The sequence below is a fragment of the Mycteria americana genome, chromosome 16 (assembly GCF_035582795.1).
Source record: "Mycteria americana isolate JAX WOST 10 ecotype Jacksonville Zoo and Gardens chromosome 16, USCA_MyAme_1.0, whole genome shotgun sequence".
NCBI lineage: Eukaryota > Metazoa > Chordata > Aves > Ciconiiformes > Ciconiidae > Mycteria > Mycteria americana.
The window spans coordinates 10,472,376-10,487,471 of record NC_134380.1 but is presented as its reverse complement, the minus strand read 5'-3'; the positions used below and the strand labels follow the sequence as shown (position 1 = coordinate 10,487,471).

Below are 15,096 nucleotides of genomic sequence, written 5' to 3'. Positions count from 1 at the left end.
TCATAATAGTCCTTTAAAACTCTGTATATTTGTCTATATATATATATAAAATTTTAATCTATATCCATATGCTCAGGAACCTAAATGAATCGAAATAAGTACGTACATTACTAAATGAATTTAATTTAGAGATAATTTTTTTGAGGTGTTTATTTACCTGTTGCAGGGATGTCCTGCAATCAAATTGAAATCTTTGAATATTTATTACTTTAAAGATTGAGGTCTGGCTTCACAGAAGAAAAAACCTAAAGTACTTTCTTGACTTTTAACTCTTCATTTTCTGCTTAGTTGTGGTAACTTTAATTTTTATTACTTTTGGGGGGTACTTTTGTCAGGGAAAGAATATTTTTATGATTTTAATTGGCTAGGTCGGGAAAATACTTTTTTACATGAGCATCCAGGTTTAAAATGATGTCTACAGAGTATGGTTGTATTCAATTTTTGAAATGTACTTAAGTGTTTTGGCAAATAACAAGATACCTCTGTGTGCATTGTTGTGCAAGCGTAGACAGGTTTTATGTGGTATTTAGGTGTATCAGAAACCATTTTGATAATTTATATGTTTATTTCTCACTTGGTCAGGGTAATTTCAGTTAACTTTTTAAAGATAAGTTTAAGTGTAAGCATTTTCATCCTTACATGCTTTTTCTTTTTCCATACTGAGTGTTTGATAGTTAAAACATTTATGTTGTTATTTTGGCAATTTACTGGCAGTTCTCATTAGTTCAGTATTTGCCTAAAGGCCTCCCTCCCTCCATCCCTCTCTCCCAGACATGCTGTTGCCCTTTTGCAAAGAAAGTACAAACTTTTCATTCGATCAGCTCAGTCTGTGTCTTGTTTCTGCAGAACAAGTATCTATGTTGTGAGCACTGCTACACAGTGGTGGCACTAATTGAAACCTTAGTTTTATCATCATCCAGGAAGAGATACTTGACACTAGAACAGCATTAATAGGCAAGGAAAAGATTCACCTAACCTCAGTATCTCTTTATCTGACAGTGGCCAGTGCAGAGAAGAGTGTTAAGAATAGGGCAAGCATACGGTGACATGTCTTCAGAGTTCCTTCATGAGCTCTGGTGCTCTTTGACTCAGGTGCATGCTGAGCCAGAATTGGTCTTTAGCTATGTTTAGATACGTTTTTTTTTCTTTCATATATTTGTCTTCAAACCAGACAAATTGTAATATACAGTGACAGAGTTCCTGTGGTTAACTGGTGGGCTTGAAGGAGTGTCTCCTCCATTGTTTTAAACTGGCCCCTGACAGATCGTGCGGTGCCCGCTGGGTTTTTTCTACTAGAAGAGATGATGAACGATCGTTCTCTACTTATCTTCCCTCAATCATGTGCAGTCTGAATTACTGCTACTTTCAGGATGTAGTCTTAGGGGCTGAAGAGTTTATTTTTTGAGAGCAGGGTATTGAAAAATTGCAATCCCAGTCAAACTCTCCTACCAACCAGGATTTTACACGTAAATCACATCCCACTTAAATGGGTGACAGCCTTTTTACAGTTTTTTCAAACTGACATTGAACAATGAATTAAAAGATCACAGTGCAATGTCTCTAGCCAAGAAAGGCTCAATTTTTGTGCTCTGCTGGGGACTTTATGATATATCTTGAACTTGGATGTAGGAGTACTTTTTTACTGTATTATTATTAAAGTATTTAAAGAAGCAAAATCTTAGGAATGATAAAATGCCTTTGATATAACACTTAATAATTGTACAGTAAAAGCTTATTGTGTGAATGCATTACATTTATAATTGCTTTTTCTTCTGTTGGATGGACTTTTGGTAAAGGGATCTTGTGTGTGTGTGTGTAATGTCCCTTCTCTCTTATCCCTTTGTATCCCCAGAAGGCAGATGCACTTTTAGGATAGGTATCCCATATATCTTGTATCACTAAACATTTGTGCCATTACTTGTCCACTGTAAGTTCTACTTTAGGCTTGTCACAATTGCATTATAGATATCAAGTATTTTCCATATGTTGCAGAATTGTAAAAGAAGGATTTAGTCAAGATGCCTAGAAGTCCTTCATTTTTTCTGTTTCTTGATATTCTTTGTCAAAAACTTGGAAAACTAGCTTTAGGAAGAGCTATGTATCTAGATTTTGGCTGAGATAATAATCAGTCTATCTAAGAAGCAAATGCACAACAGTGGAGTTGTGAGGAGCCAAAAGATTTATCTTAAAATACATTAAATTTTTAGATGGATTTTGCTAGTCTGATCATTTACAGTGATTGACCATCACTTCTGTTAACCAGTTACTTCACCAGTGTGCTTTTATCTTCAGAGTGAAAGAATTTAACTGGAAACGAGGTGCTGCGTTTTGTGTGTCTGTAGTAATTTTATATCTTAACACGTTTTCATGCTCTTGAAGAATTATTTAAGTGGAGACATTGAGATACGACAGTAAGATATGCAGCCTCTTTTGTCTCTCATGCGAGAAGATTTACCAGCTTCCCAAACATCTTACTCTAAATTAAATCTGGCATGCTCTTATTTTACCATTTAGTAATCTGAACTTTGATTTGTACTCTAGAGGAACTATCACAGTTCATCATGCCAGTCATGAAAAAATGTAGAAGATGAGTCCTAGGAAAGAAATTGTGTAGAAGGCCAAACAAGTAAATCTGTGGCCGATTCTGTTGTATTGACATGCAAATTTGCAGTTTATCTGAAGAGAGCGTTTGTCACTTCAGTCATGTTTCTAAGAAGCTTTGTGTAGCAAATTACAGTACCATTATCAAAGTATGTACGTTGTAAAAGGTGGAATAAGTTGATGTACTGCAGATGAGTTTATTGTGCAAACTTTTTTGTGGGTCTGCAGTAAAATGCCATAGCTGACCATTGTATTGCATAGAACTGGTGTAAGGTGAATAAATGTGGATTTTAGTAGTATGAGGCCAGCTCTCAGGGCTCACTAAGTTCTGAAATTAGTTACAACTTATCCTGAGCATGTCCCAACTAAGAAATTGTCTGTCAGAATGTCCCTGAAAATCATTGTTAGTGCTACTTTTTTTTTTTTTTACCCTGGGTTCTAGGCACAAAAGAACTGTGACTCTTGAGTACTTCTCAGAATGACAATGTGGGATCTCATCTGCTACTTGTCTTGCATTAGTTATCCAAATATTAAAATGATGCCTTAGAATATAGGGGGTTTGTATTCCTGGCTCCTACTGAGAATGTACTGATGGCCATAATGTTGAGAAATTAAATTCTTAATGTAAAATCAGTAGAGAACCCTAGTTTGATTTAGAAGTGTACTACTGATGGATGTACAAACTGAAAAAATAAAGAGCCAAAAGTTTTAAAGTTTATGTTTTTAAAGAACATAAAGACCTAGTTTTGTACAACGTAAGGCAGTAGTCAAACTTGACTTAGGAGCACATGTTGGGAATTTCTGCGATATGAGTGCTCTCAGGATCTAGTCTAGTAACTGGTTATTTTTTCATTTGTGCTTCAACTTCCAAAGCTTTTGTGGTGCTTGAAATGTCTCATTTTTAATGTCAGTTTAGATTTTAAGTTTAATCTGGTTTGTGGTTGCTATTTTTTTTTTCTTTTTCCAGGCAAAACAAATAAATTTGGGTTAGGTATGATTGTTGCAGAGCAATATTCAAATTGGAGCTGCACTTACAAGTAGTTACAAATGCATCTTACTCTTTCAGAAAATTTTCTGGAAGAGATTATTTGGCTTGTGAATATTAGAAACATGTTGATTGTCATGTTGGTATTTTTAAAAGGGAAAAAAGTGTTTTGTGTAAGTTAAAGCCTTTAATTTTGGCCCATCCCAAGAAAAAGATAATAGATTTTTCTATTTTGGTAACTGCTTTTCATAATACATTCTTATTTTATGTTAAACTGGTTCATTTTACTGCTTTTTCTTCTTTGGTGTAAGCTGAGCAAATGCTCTCCCAAGAGGCTGACTTTTAATTAAGGAACCAGTTTGGATATTGCTGTGACAAACATGTAGCTATATCCAGTTTATGCATTTTGCTGTGAAAAAAAAGACAAATTTTCATCAACTGTTTTCAGTTTTACCAGTGATACTTAACAAGAACTTGTGAGTTGCTGTACATTCTCATTTGAAACTTGCCTGGTGCAAAGTAATAATATGGAACAGCAAATGTCTGATGCTTGTATGTTTATTAAAACCAAACAAAACCAGGATAGTCTTAGTGAGTTTAGGAGGGTAGTCAAAAGCCAAAATTTTCAGGAGGAAGGAAAACATAGGAGAGGGCATCTTCTCTAAGGAGTACTCGTGCTTCCAGGACATCATATAGCTGCCAATTGGTCTTTATGTTGAGAAGTTTCTGTAGTGACTCATGATCTGGAAGACAAAACCAACCCAGTTCTATTTCACTGAAGATGGACTTTTATGTAAGAGTAGTGTAGTTTGACTTGTCTTGTGGAACTTGAAGCCAAAAATTAATCGCTTATTGGGGGCAAATTGAAAGTCTTTTCACTTGCTGGGGTCAATTTTGTGGAATGTGCCGGGGGTGGGGGTGGGGTGTCTATTCCCCCGCTCCCTGTGACAGGTTACTGAAGTATCTGAAACTCATTGGTCTGTCTTTTCTCTCCCCTCTTCTCTATAAAGTTTATCCTCTCCGCTGCAACTGTGAACAGGAACTCTAAGCTGGAGTCTTGGTGCCCAAGCGCTGAGAAATTACGAGGAAGGGAAAGTTTTTAGAGAAGAGAAACAAGACCAGTTGTGAGCTTTCTAATCAAGAAATGCTGGAACCAGTGTTTATTTTTTAGGTCATACCAGTGCAGCTACCACTCTCCCTGTTTAAACAAGACAGTGGTTCTGGCAGAATATTTGTTATGTAGCACCTCCATTCACCAGTCCATTACTTGAAATATGTTGGACTGAAAGGCTGTGTTTACTGGTAGTGTACATCTGGAGGGAAGGAATACATAACAGAAGTGAGACAAGGCAAAACTGTGAATTTTGTTAGGCTACATGCATATAGTCATTGGAATACAACTAAAGCATAAAGAGCATGAAAGTCATATTTAGTCATGGTACAACTTTTCTGTATTCTGGACACTGATGTAAATAGTTCATTCAAATATTCTGTTTTAAAATTGCCCACATAAACCAGAAGATACGTTAAAGATGATTAAAGTATTTTTAGGTTCCATATCCTCCTGTGGTAAAGAGTTAAAGAATAGGTGTAACTTTCCCTTGTCTTCTTTCAGTCTGTGAATGAAAATGGAGACAAGCTTTTTGGTCCTTTTAAACCCCACTTAATTTCTAAATTTTGAAAAGGTCACCATTTGAACCAAATAGGTTGAATAGATGGAAATTAAAAAAAAAAGAAAAGCAAGGGTTTGGTTTTTTAAGTGCTTCAGTAAATTCTGGGTTTGGGTGCTCAGCCTGTTACTTTACTTCAGTAACTTCATTTTATTTCAAATATCATTAGTGTGTTTTGCTTAAATATTTGTAATATAAATTATTTTAATAGATTATGGTAAGTGTAGACTATAATTATCAATATCTATAATTAAATGTGCCATGTGAATAAAATTGTTTACTCTTTAATCTTAATTACAGGCAGCTCTTCAACTAGAGAATTCAAAATAGGGAGAGGCAACCATTGCAGACTACTTCATCACTTTTGGAGACAACTAGTGAAGGAATGTGATTTAAAAGAAGCGTATGCTAGATAGAAGTATAATGCTGAGACACTCAAGATGATCTGGATCCTGTAAATAGTCCAGTCGTGGCAGCAGGAGGCTATTGGCAGATCAATTTATCCTTCCAAATAAAGCTGTGGAATTTGAATGGCGTAGAAGTGGACGTTTTCTCTCTGTGTACTGGCTCAAACTTGAAGGTGGAATTTGATTCAGGGATTTGGTTAATATGCAGGAATGATCTTAGAAGTATACAATTTACGCGTAATAAAGCTTGAGTCCATATTGGGAAACTTCAGCGTGAGTAAATTGACTTTCTTTAATTGAGAGTAGATACATCTAGATTCAGTTTAAAGTCTAGTCAGTCAGGTGGTGGTGGTGCTTAAAGGAAAAGTAGCTTCTGCTAGTACACCTGCTCTGGAATTCTCTTGATGTTTTTTGTGTAGCGAAAGTAGTACATATTGCATTTTTTATTTAAAACAAAAAAACCTGCTGCTACGAGACTTCCACAAATGGGAAATTATTCAGGGCAAATCATAAAAATGATTTATCCAAAGTTATTTAAACTATACCAGGATAAATTGAAAAATATTAATGGCAGTAGGTGATGTAGTAATACAAAGTTAAGAAAAGAGAGCAACAGTGTAATTCTGTTGACTGCTCAATGTGGTCATTGCACTGAATTTGTTATACTATTTCACTTCCATATATTATTTTAAATACATATTAATATAATGTGCATATGTAGTATCCCAAATCAAAATAAATGTTTGTTATTGTGTAATCATCAATTGTATAGTCTACAGAAGCTTGTGCTTCTCTCTTAAATATTTAAATTGAGGTCATTAAATTGATTATTTTTAAATCAATTTAATTACATTTCAGTTAACACTTTTTCTCACAGATAGTACTCAAAATTCCCTGTGGAGGGCAAAATCCTTGTTGAATGATGACAAGTAAAAAAAAAAAAAAACGGTGTTGTCAAATCCTAGAATCTCTAAAATAATTAAAAGTAAAATAAAATAATTTGAACATACAAATGTTTGAAGAGACCAAAGTTTTTGTTTGGTTGGTTTTTGTTTGTTTGGTTTGGGTTTTTTTGTCTGCCAGTGAATGTCAACTTCAAGCATTGCACAGTTTGCCTTGTGGAAAAGAGATTTTCCTTGAAAGCGAAGAGCTTGAAAAGTTGGATATTTTTATTGTAGCAAAACTTTTTTCAAAATTGGGAGGAGGGGGGTTGAGTATATGAAGAACAGTTGGGTAAACATGAACTGTGATCTTCAAAAACCTTCACAGAAGTTGGAACTGCTTCTAAGTAGTGTGAGCTGTATGGGGTGTCAGAACACTGCAGATAATTAGCAATGAAGAAATTGTTATTATCAAATTGCAAACAAGCCTAGAGTCCTTATTTGGAGTTCAAAACTGCCTTTCTTCAGCTGTTTGAGCTAGTGGCAAGGGAGGGGGTTGTCCACCCAACCAGTAGAATGCAAATAATTTCGTCTCAAAACAGAGACTATAGCACTTCGACATCATTATATCGTATTTCATTGGCCTACACTTTTTATTGAAGTTCAACAGCTGCTTAGAATGCTTCAAGATTTATGAGCACTTTGGCAGAGAATGTCCGTCTTTTTCACTGGAGATTAGACTGTTTGGGTTTGGGGGTTTTTTGTTTGTTTTTTAAAGGTATCTGGAGTGTTTCTTGAGATTGCAGTTTATCCATCAAAAATAATATGTTTAAGCACAAATTGGAATTTCTGAATTTCCAAATCACACTTGTGGTTCTTGAAAGTTCTAGACTTCAAGTTCTATTCAAAGCAGGTACAGCAAATATCAATCACAAATTGAAAGTGAAATTGGAAAGGGAAAAAAACCCCAACGTAGAAAGATTTGAAATACTACGCTGCCAAGCCATTCAAGAAAAATACGTCTGGGTACCATTTCTTTCTAAAATATTCTGCATCTTTGAATACTTCCCTTTTTTAGCTCTGGAAACCAAATTACATGCAGTGCAGAATTGTTCAAAGCAGTTCAGTGTCCAAAGAGAGAAATTATTTGAGCTCCTGAGATGTGGTGTGTGATTTACAGTATGGATTGGGAGTGTTGAGTGGTAGGATATAGTAACTGTGCTGCATACCGTAAGCCATAACACAAAGTAGTAGACAAATGAAGCATGCATTTTATAATGCGATATGTTTTTTGTTATTGTCTAAACTATTAGTTTTACAATTACTTTTGTCATTTCTGTGCTTTATACCAAAGCAGACATGAAAATATGTAAACTGATTTAAATAGAAGATGACGTGTGGTGTGAATAATGCAACCACACGGTTACATTGTACTTGCACCAAAGTAGAATTCTTTATTACAGTGTTGTGACATACTTTGTGTCCTGATAACATTTATTCTAGACCTCTAATTGTACCAATAGCTTCCTTTTTAAGGGGAAGTATTAGAGAAGTATAACTTTTTCAGAAAATATTAGGAATGCCTTGTTTTAAGGTTCTTTTTTTTTTTTTTTTTCTTCTCCTGTTAGTTCAATGTAACAAACATACCAGTGTTTATCTCAAGAGACATCAACAAAGATGGTGCATGAGGAGTCTTTTTTTTTTTTTCAATGAAGGATAAAAATAATGCATAGGACAGTTATAATTTTGTCCTCAGAGTAAAAAATCTCAACAAATGAGAGGAAATAAGAAGCTTCTTTCAGCAGTGCTCCTTCATTCTAGTTTATCTTTGCCTGAAATTACCGGGGGTTTGTCATTTCTGATTAATTTAGGTAAACCAGGGTTGTCGTTCTTGCTGCTTGCTTTCTTGAAGGGATGTTTCTTTTATGGCTTTACTGTGTGTCAGACACGTTTTTCTGCTACAGTTGCAAACACTGAAAAGAATCCTAGTTTATAGCTCTGCCAGCTTTTTGTGATATCTGGACTCTGTGAGGACCATTGGAGATTTCAGAATATCTGTTCTGCATTGTTGTTGTCTTGCATGACCACCTACTAGGACTGGTCCTAACACTGTCCTGCAATATTGAAGGAAGCTTCAGGACCCTGAAATCATTCAATCTATGAGTGTGCATGTGTGTGTTTTCCTTTGGGGTCTTTTAATTAAACCAACTCTGGTTTATGCATATATGATTTTTGGATCATGATGATAGAAAAGTTGGGTTTAATCTAGATATTTCTTGCTGTAAGAATGCTTGCTTTGTGCCTGGCTGTGAAACTCCTGGTTTTTTGTGTGTTTGCCATGATTAAACATTTTCCACTGATTTGTGCAGAAGCGTATTGGAAGACAGTCATACAAGCATTCTTTCATTTTCCACAGTCAGAACTCAAACTTAACTAAACTTGGAAATTTATTTTTATACGCAGATGATGTTGACCCGTTACTTCTGTAATGGAAACATCTGGCAGTTCATCTTCGATATTGTTTCAGAGCGTCTAATTTGTTGCATAAGATTTTGTTCTTTAAAGTTTGAGAGGGAGAGATGTATCTGGTGTCATCTTGCCATACTAGCTCAATGATTGATTTATTTTTCTTCTGGAATCATTTGGCAAACTGTCTATTATGCATCAAGATGTTTCTTAAAGGTAGCTTTTCTTTTCAGTAACTTTTTTTTTTCCTTTTCAATGTGTTGAAATTTTAGTGATGGTGTTTTCAGATTCAGCAGAATCTATCTTTGGGCATCTGCCTGCCTTAGCAGGTCTTTTCCCCCCACTCCCCCTTAGACTTATTTCCTGTACTTATGGGAGTATTGGAGGGAGTAGGGTGGGTTGAACAAATGCCACAAAGAACCATTTCCTCTTAATGCTAACATCCAAGATGACTGGAACTTACTTTATCTCTTAATTTTTTAACCAGGGGGGGTGGGGGGTGTCTGTTATTCACAGAATTTGATTGAGAAATTATTAATGTGAAGTTTAAAATTCCAGAATTTAAACTGTGTCACTCCTCAGTCTCAGATCATGCAATGCATAATATATGTCACTTTAATAAAAAGTGTGCGTATGAAATTGTTGTTACGGACAACTTCATTTTTCCTGTGGATTTTCTCTGTGAATAAAATGAATCCTGCCAATGACTTCTCTGTGTAGAATTGATAATTATGAAATTTAGTTGTTGACCAGAATCTTAGTACACTTACCAGAGGACCTAAAAACAGTTTTCATCTCAGTTCTTGGTTTTAAACCAAGATGACGGTTTTACGAGTAGTTTATGAGATTGTCTAAACTTGATTAATTTTTTTTTTAAAAGGAAGTAGGTTTAAAGAGTGCATCCTAATACTTTAACTGATAGCTGCAAAATAGTTGCATGTAGCTGGATACTTTTTCATTATATTGATAGAAGATCGAAATATTTCATCTGTCTAGTAGTAGTGCCATGTGCAGAAACTTTCCTCTTTTGTTTTTCCTTCTGCTTGGCATCAAGGATAGTGGAATTAAAGGGAAGAAAGTGTAGCATCTCATCTGAATTAGCATCTGAGACTGAATTAATTATGCTCAATGTCTTTTCTTTTAGGTAGTGAAAAAGCTCTTCAGATTAGCTTTTACTGTCAGGCTTTGTCCTTCCATAATTCTGCCTCCTTCTCATTCTGTGGTTCTCTCTCCTGTTTTATTGAAGCATGGGAGTGGTTTGATTGGCTGTGGAGAGTTTTTTGGGGTTTTTTTTGTGTCTGGGTTTTTGGGGTTGTTTTTTGAATTGGGAGTTCCTGAAGCATTTTCATAAAACATCACATTTAACTTTTGTTTCTGGCTTATAGGTATCCAGGAGGAATATTCTAGTTAGAAAGCAGTGGACAAAGTGATTTAGGTTCTCTTTTGTATTTTAATTTGGCTGAAATTGATGTCCTAAGACATCTGCTGGAAATGATCTTTCCTGTATACTATTGCTGGATAGGAGAATAGCTTGCAATATTTTAATACAAAATATCTGTTGTTTGAAGCTTGATTCTTCAAGTTTAAAGTTAAAATTCCAAGAAGAAATGATAAACTAATCATGCTGAATAAAAATGAGAAAAATTTCTAAATTAATATTTTGGCTGAGGGAAATCTCTCTCTTTTTAACTAATTTAAACAATTAAAATTCTAGATGTCATTTTAAAGATTCAATAGATGTATATTATATGGGAAATGCAACTGCTCTAGCTGTCTAAAGCGAAACTTCAGATACCATGTGTATTTTATTTTCATACTGTTAATTAAAGTATAAGATTTATTAGTTGAATTATTTATGTAACTGTGAAGATGCAAATTCTTGATTGCAATAGTTTAGAAAGTTTGACGCAGTCATTGATGATAGATGTTTAAACATGTTGACCTATGAATGGCAAGATTCTTACTGTTGTGTTTTATTCCAGGTAGGAGAAGACAAAGAGTGCATCGTCCTCGTTCTCCAATATTGGAAGAAAAAGATATCCCACCCTTGGAGTTTCCTAAATCCTCAGAGGACTTAATGGTGCCTAGTGAGCATATAATGAATGTTATTGCCATCTATGAGGTACTAAGGAACTTTGGCACTGTTTTACGCCTCTCTCCTTTTCGTTTTGAGGACTTCTGTGCTGCTCTGGTAAGTCAAGAGCAGTGCACACTTATGGCAGAGATGCATATAGTGCTTTTAAAAGCAGTTTTACGTGAAGAAGACACTTCAAATACTACCTTTGGACCTGCTGACCTCAAAGATAGCGTTAATTCCACTTTGTATTTCATAGATGGAATGACGTGGCCAGAGGTTCTGCGGGTATATTGTGAGAGTGACAAGGAATACCATCATGTTCTTCCTTACCAAGAGACAGAGGACTATCCTTATGGACCAGTAGAGAATAAAATCAAAGTTCTGCAGTTCTTAGTGGATCAGTTTCTTACAACAAACATTGCACGTGAAGAGTTAATGTCAGAAGGTGTTATTCAGTATGATGATCACTGTAGGGTTTGTCACAAACTTGGGGATTTGCTTTGCTGTGAAACTTGTTCAGCTGTGTACCATTTGGAGTGCGTGAAACCACCTCTTGAAGAGGTACCAGAAGATGAATGGCAGTGTGAGGTCTGCGTAGCACATAAGGTGCCTGGAGTGACTGACTGTGTTGCTGAAATCCAAAAAAATAAACCATACATTCGACATGAACCTATTGGATATGACAGGCATAGACGAAAATACTGGTTCCTGAACAGAAGAATCATTATGTAAGTAATCATTTAGTATTTTCTGAACAATAATAGTGTATTGAATATATCTTTACTGTAACCTGTAAGTTGCTGTTGCCATCTTAAAATTGTTCTTTCTTTAGGTAAGACCATTGCTTGCCGTTTTGTAAGTAGATTTCTAAAGACCATGTCATTAATCCATCAATTTTCTTCAAAATAAATATTCTCATAGTCTATATTAAAAAGGGGAAAAAGCCAGGGCCTCTGGCTTAATTTTAATGTGCCTAAAACAGATGAACATGAGGAACAGAAAGGGAATTTTAATGAGAACTCCTCAGTTTCTTGTAAAAGCTACTGAAAAGTAGTTTAATGCTCTTTGTGATCACATGGTGTATAGGACACTAGTTTTGGTATACTATCACCTGCTTAGCATTTGGTGGTTAGATACTGGTACTGGTTTGATGGTCTGCCTTTGAAGCTAAGATTTTCAGAGGCACTTGAAGGTATTCACCATATCTATTAACTAGAAATGCAGAAAATGGTGTATGTGAACACTTTTATAGGTGTAAACAAAGTCAAAATAGCAAGAAAAGCCTGTCTTCAAGCGATCTACTTGGTATGTTTAATGCAATTTCCTGTTACTGGTTGGTCTTGAGATACTAGCGTATCTCAAAACATTAATAATAATCAAACCCTTGTTAGTGAGGGCATTGTGCCCTGTTTTTTTACCTGAAAAGTTGAATCTGAAATTATACAAATACTTCTATATTTTTCACAGGAAAATAGCTAAATAATTTTTTCTTATAAAAGACTGTTCTTAATGTAATTGTTCTCATAATGGAGGAGAAATAGTATTTAAGTGAAATCAATGGTATTGTTAATTTAGGAAAAATAAAGGGATTTTACTAGATTTCTTGATTTTTTCCATTCAGTATTACAGAGAAAATAAGCCACAGCTGGATACGTTGAAGAACTTCATACAAAACAGATTACAGTGAATGTTAAGATATTAGCCAGTGTCTTTAAAAGGGATTGTGAAGACTGTTGATGGCGTTACATCTTGCAAAAAAGACGCTTCTAAGGACTCATTTTAGACCTTTAAAATACGGTGCCCTTTCTCTAATGTATTGTTAGCTGATGCTTTAAGTATTAATTATCACTGCTCTTTGTTTCCTGTGTTCTTCTTTCACGCTTTTAAAAAAGAGTCCATGTTTGATTATTTCTAGTTACTTCGGGTTATAAATGCCACAGTAGTGTCAAGTAGTCTTTTAAAAGATACAGCGAATCTTTTATACTCTTATCTTCTTTTTTTATACTCTATGTTTATACTCAATCACATGCTCTACAGTATGTGGTGTATCATTCAGATGGTTCAGCAGGATGTGATGGTCAGCCTGAAGCTGATATCCTTCACTTGCCTCATACATAATTTTCTACCTTCTGTTTCCAGAAAATGACTTGAAAGTTTGATTTTCACAAAAAGCCTGGTTGTGAAGGACGAGTAACTGATACTCTTTTTGTTCTAGTTACGTGTGCTTTAACAACTTAGTCTTCTCTGTGCATGGTTTTTGTGTCTTTCCTTTCAAACTCTTGAGGAAAAGGTTGTTCTAAAGATGAGTTTGTCTCACTGCTCTACTGTACTGGCAGAACAATTATATTCTGCTTGCCATTAAAGGTCTGGGAATTAACATAAAAAAGTCCAGACAGTCGCTCACTCAGGAGGTGGTTTTAAGATAAAAAGGCAGGCTTTTTTCCCTGCCAATATGTAGGCAGGTTGGTAATTATTTTTGACTAAACTTGATCTATGAAACAATGTTTTTTCCCCAATTCCAACCGGAATATTTCATGTTCAGAAGGTTTTGATACAGGCAGTACTTCAACCTATTTTAAACTGAAATAAATCATGCAGGTGCTTCTTGATCCTTTGAAATCTACACATGTAAAGTTCTTGTCCTCTAGTGCATTGGTAGTGTATTTTCTAGTGCAGTAAAAATTATCTTCAAAGGTTAAATTTATTGAATTTTGCTTTTAATGATTTTGCATTCCTGTTAGGAGTTCAGTGGGCAATTTTTTTTTATTATTTTATTTTTTTTTTTTAGAAATCATAAATCAAGTTTTATGGATGTAAGTTTTGTACCCTAATTGGGATTTATTTGAAGAGAAAATAGATCAGTATTCCATTTCAAATCAAAACAGATGAGAACTGTAAACAATACAGCAAAAGGAAAATTTTTATTGCATTTTCCATTTTACTGGGTTTTTGTTAGTGATTAAAATATTTCAAAACTTAAACAGAAAAGTATTTTTATGTTTACAAATGCAGTTCATCCATTAATTGTTTCCTGACTTTCTTTCGTATTCTCGTGCGGATCATCTAGGTCGAAAGATTCTTTCCCTGCCTAGTTCCTATCCTTCCTGTTGCCGTTAGATATCATGCCTTCTGCTAGAGTAAATGTACCTGTGCATGCTTCCAAAACAAGTTCTTTCTGAAGTATGTGGTTTGGATTAAAAATTTTTCAAATCCTCCTGATGGAATCAGAAGAAAAAACAGATAGGCAGTTGTTCTGGTAGATCTGCAGCAGTAGCACTCTGTAACAGTGCAGTGTGGCACATACAGAATCAACCAGTTCCACTAGACTTTTCATAGAACTTTGGCATAATTAATTTTGTGCATAATGTGCCTTAGAACTTCATGGTAAAGCCACTTCATAAGGGGACAAAAGTATTTACTACATAGCTAAATTCCCTGGTATTGCAAAACCAATCATTTCACATATATACTGAAAAAGATCAAACCATACCTGATATCTTGGATAACTGAAGGATAACTTAAAGGATAACTGCCAAATGCTAAAACATGAGATTCATGAAATTATATTATCATATCAACTTTATTAAAATGAATAGAGTGTGTTCACCAATGCCATGTGATCAAATACATCAGAGGAAACTAACAGATCTAAAAATAATCTGCATAAACACTGATTGAAATCTTGCCCAGGGGCACAAGAGAACTGAAATCCTAAATTCTTGCCCCCTTTTTTTTTTTTTTGCAAAGGGGCTTTAAGGGCTTTTTACTTCTTCTCCCGTCTCGCCTTATAAATGTTATAAATCCATCATACCACTGGTTTTCGCATCTTTTAAAGGGTTTTGTAGACTTGTTGTTGTTCACTCATCTTTTATTTCCACGCTCATCACTTGCTGAGGGTAATAAGCCTTGTTTAAGCCCATCATTGTGGTTTTGTTTCTTTTTTCCACCTCTTCTGTTTTACAAAGATGGAAAAGTGGACACTGAGGAGATCTCCTCTCATACATCCCCA

At 35.0% G+C, this 15,096-nt stretch overlaps 1 protein-coding gene across 17 annotated transcripts in view; it reads left to right on the top strand.

The window, feature by feature from the left end:
• Nucleotides 1-15,096, top strand: part of BPTF (bromodomain PHD finger transcription factor) — a 59,111-nt gene that overhangs the window by 2,179 nt on the left and 41,836 nt on the right. For 16 of the 17 annotated variants that reach the window (XM_075518709.1, XM_075518713.1, XM_075518716.1 and 13 more), the window contains one exon: nucleotides 10,993-11,815. In XM_075518709.1, coding sequence (XP_075374824.1) covers nucleotides 10,993-11,815 — 823 coding nt within the window. Of the gene's footprint in view, nucleotides 1-10,992; nucleotides 11,816-15,096 lie in introns of those variants that run through there. The other variant, XM_075518722.1, reaches the window with a different exon arrangement.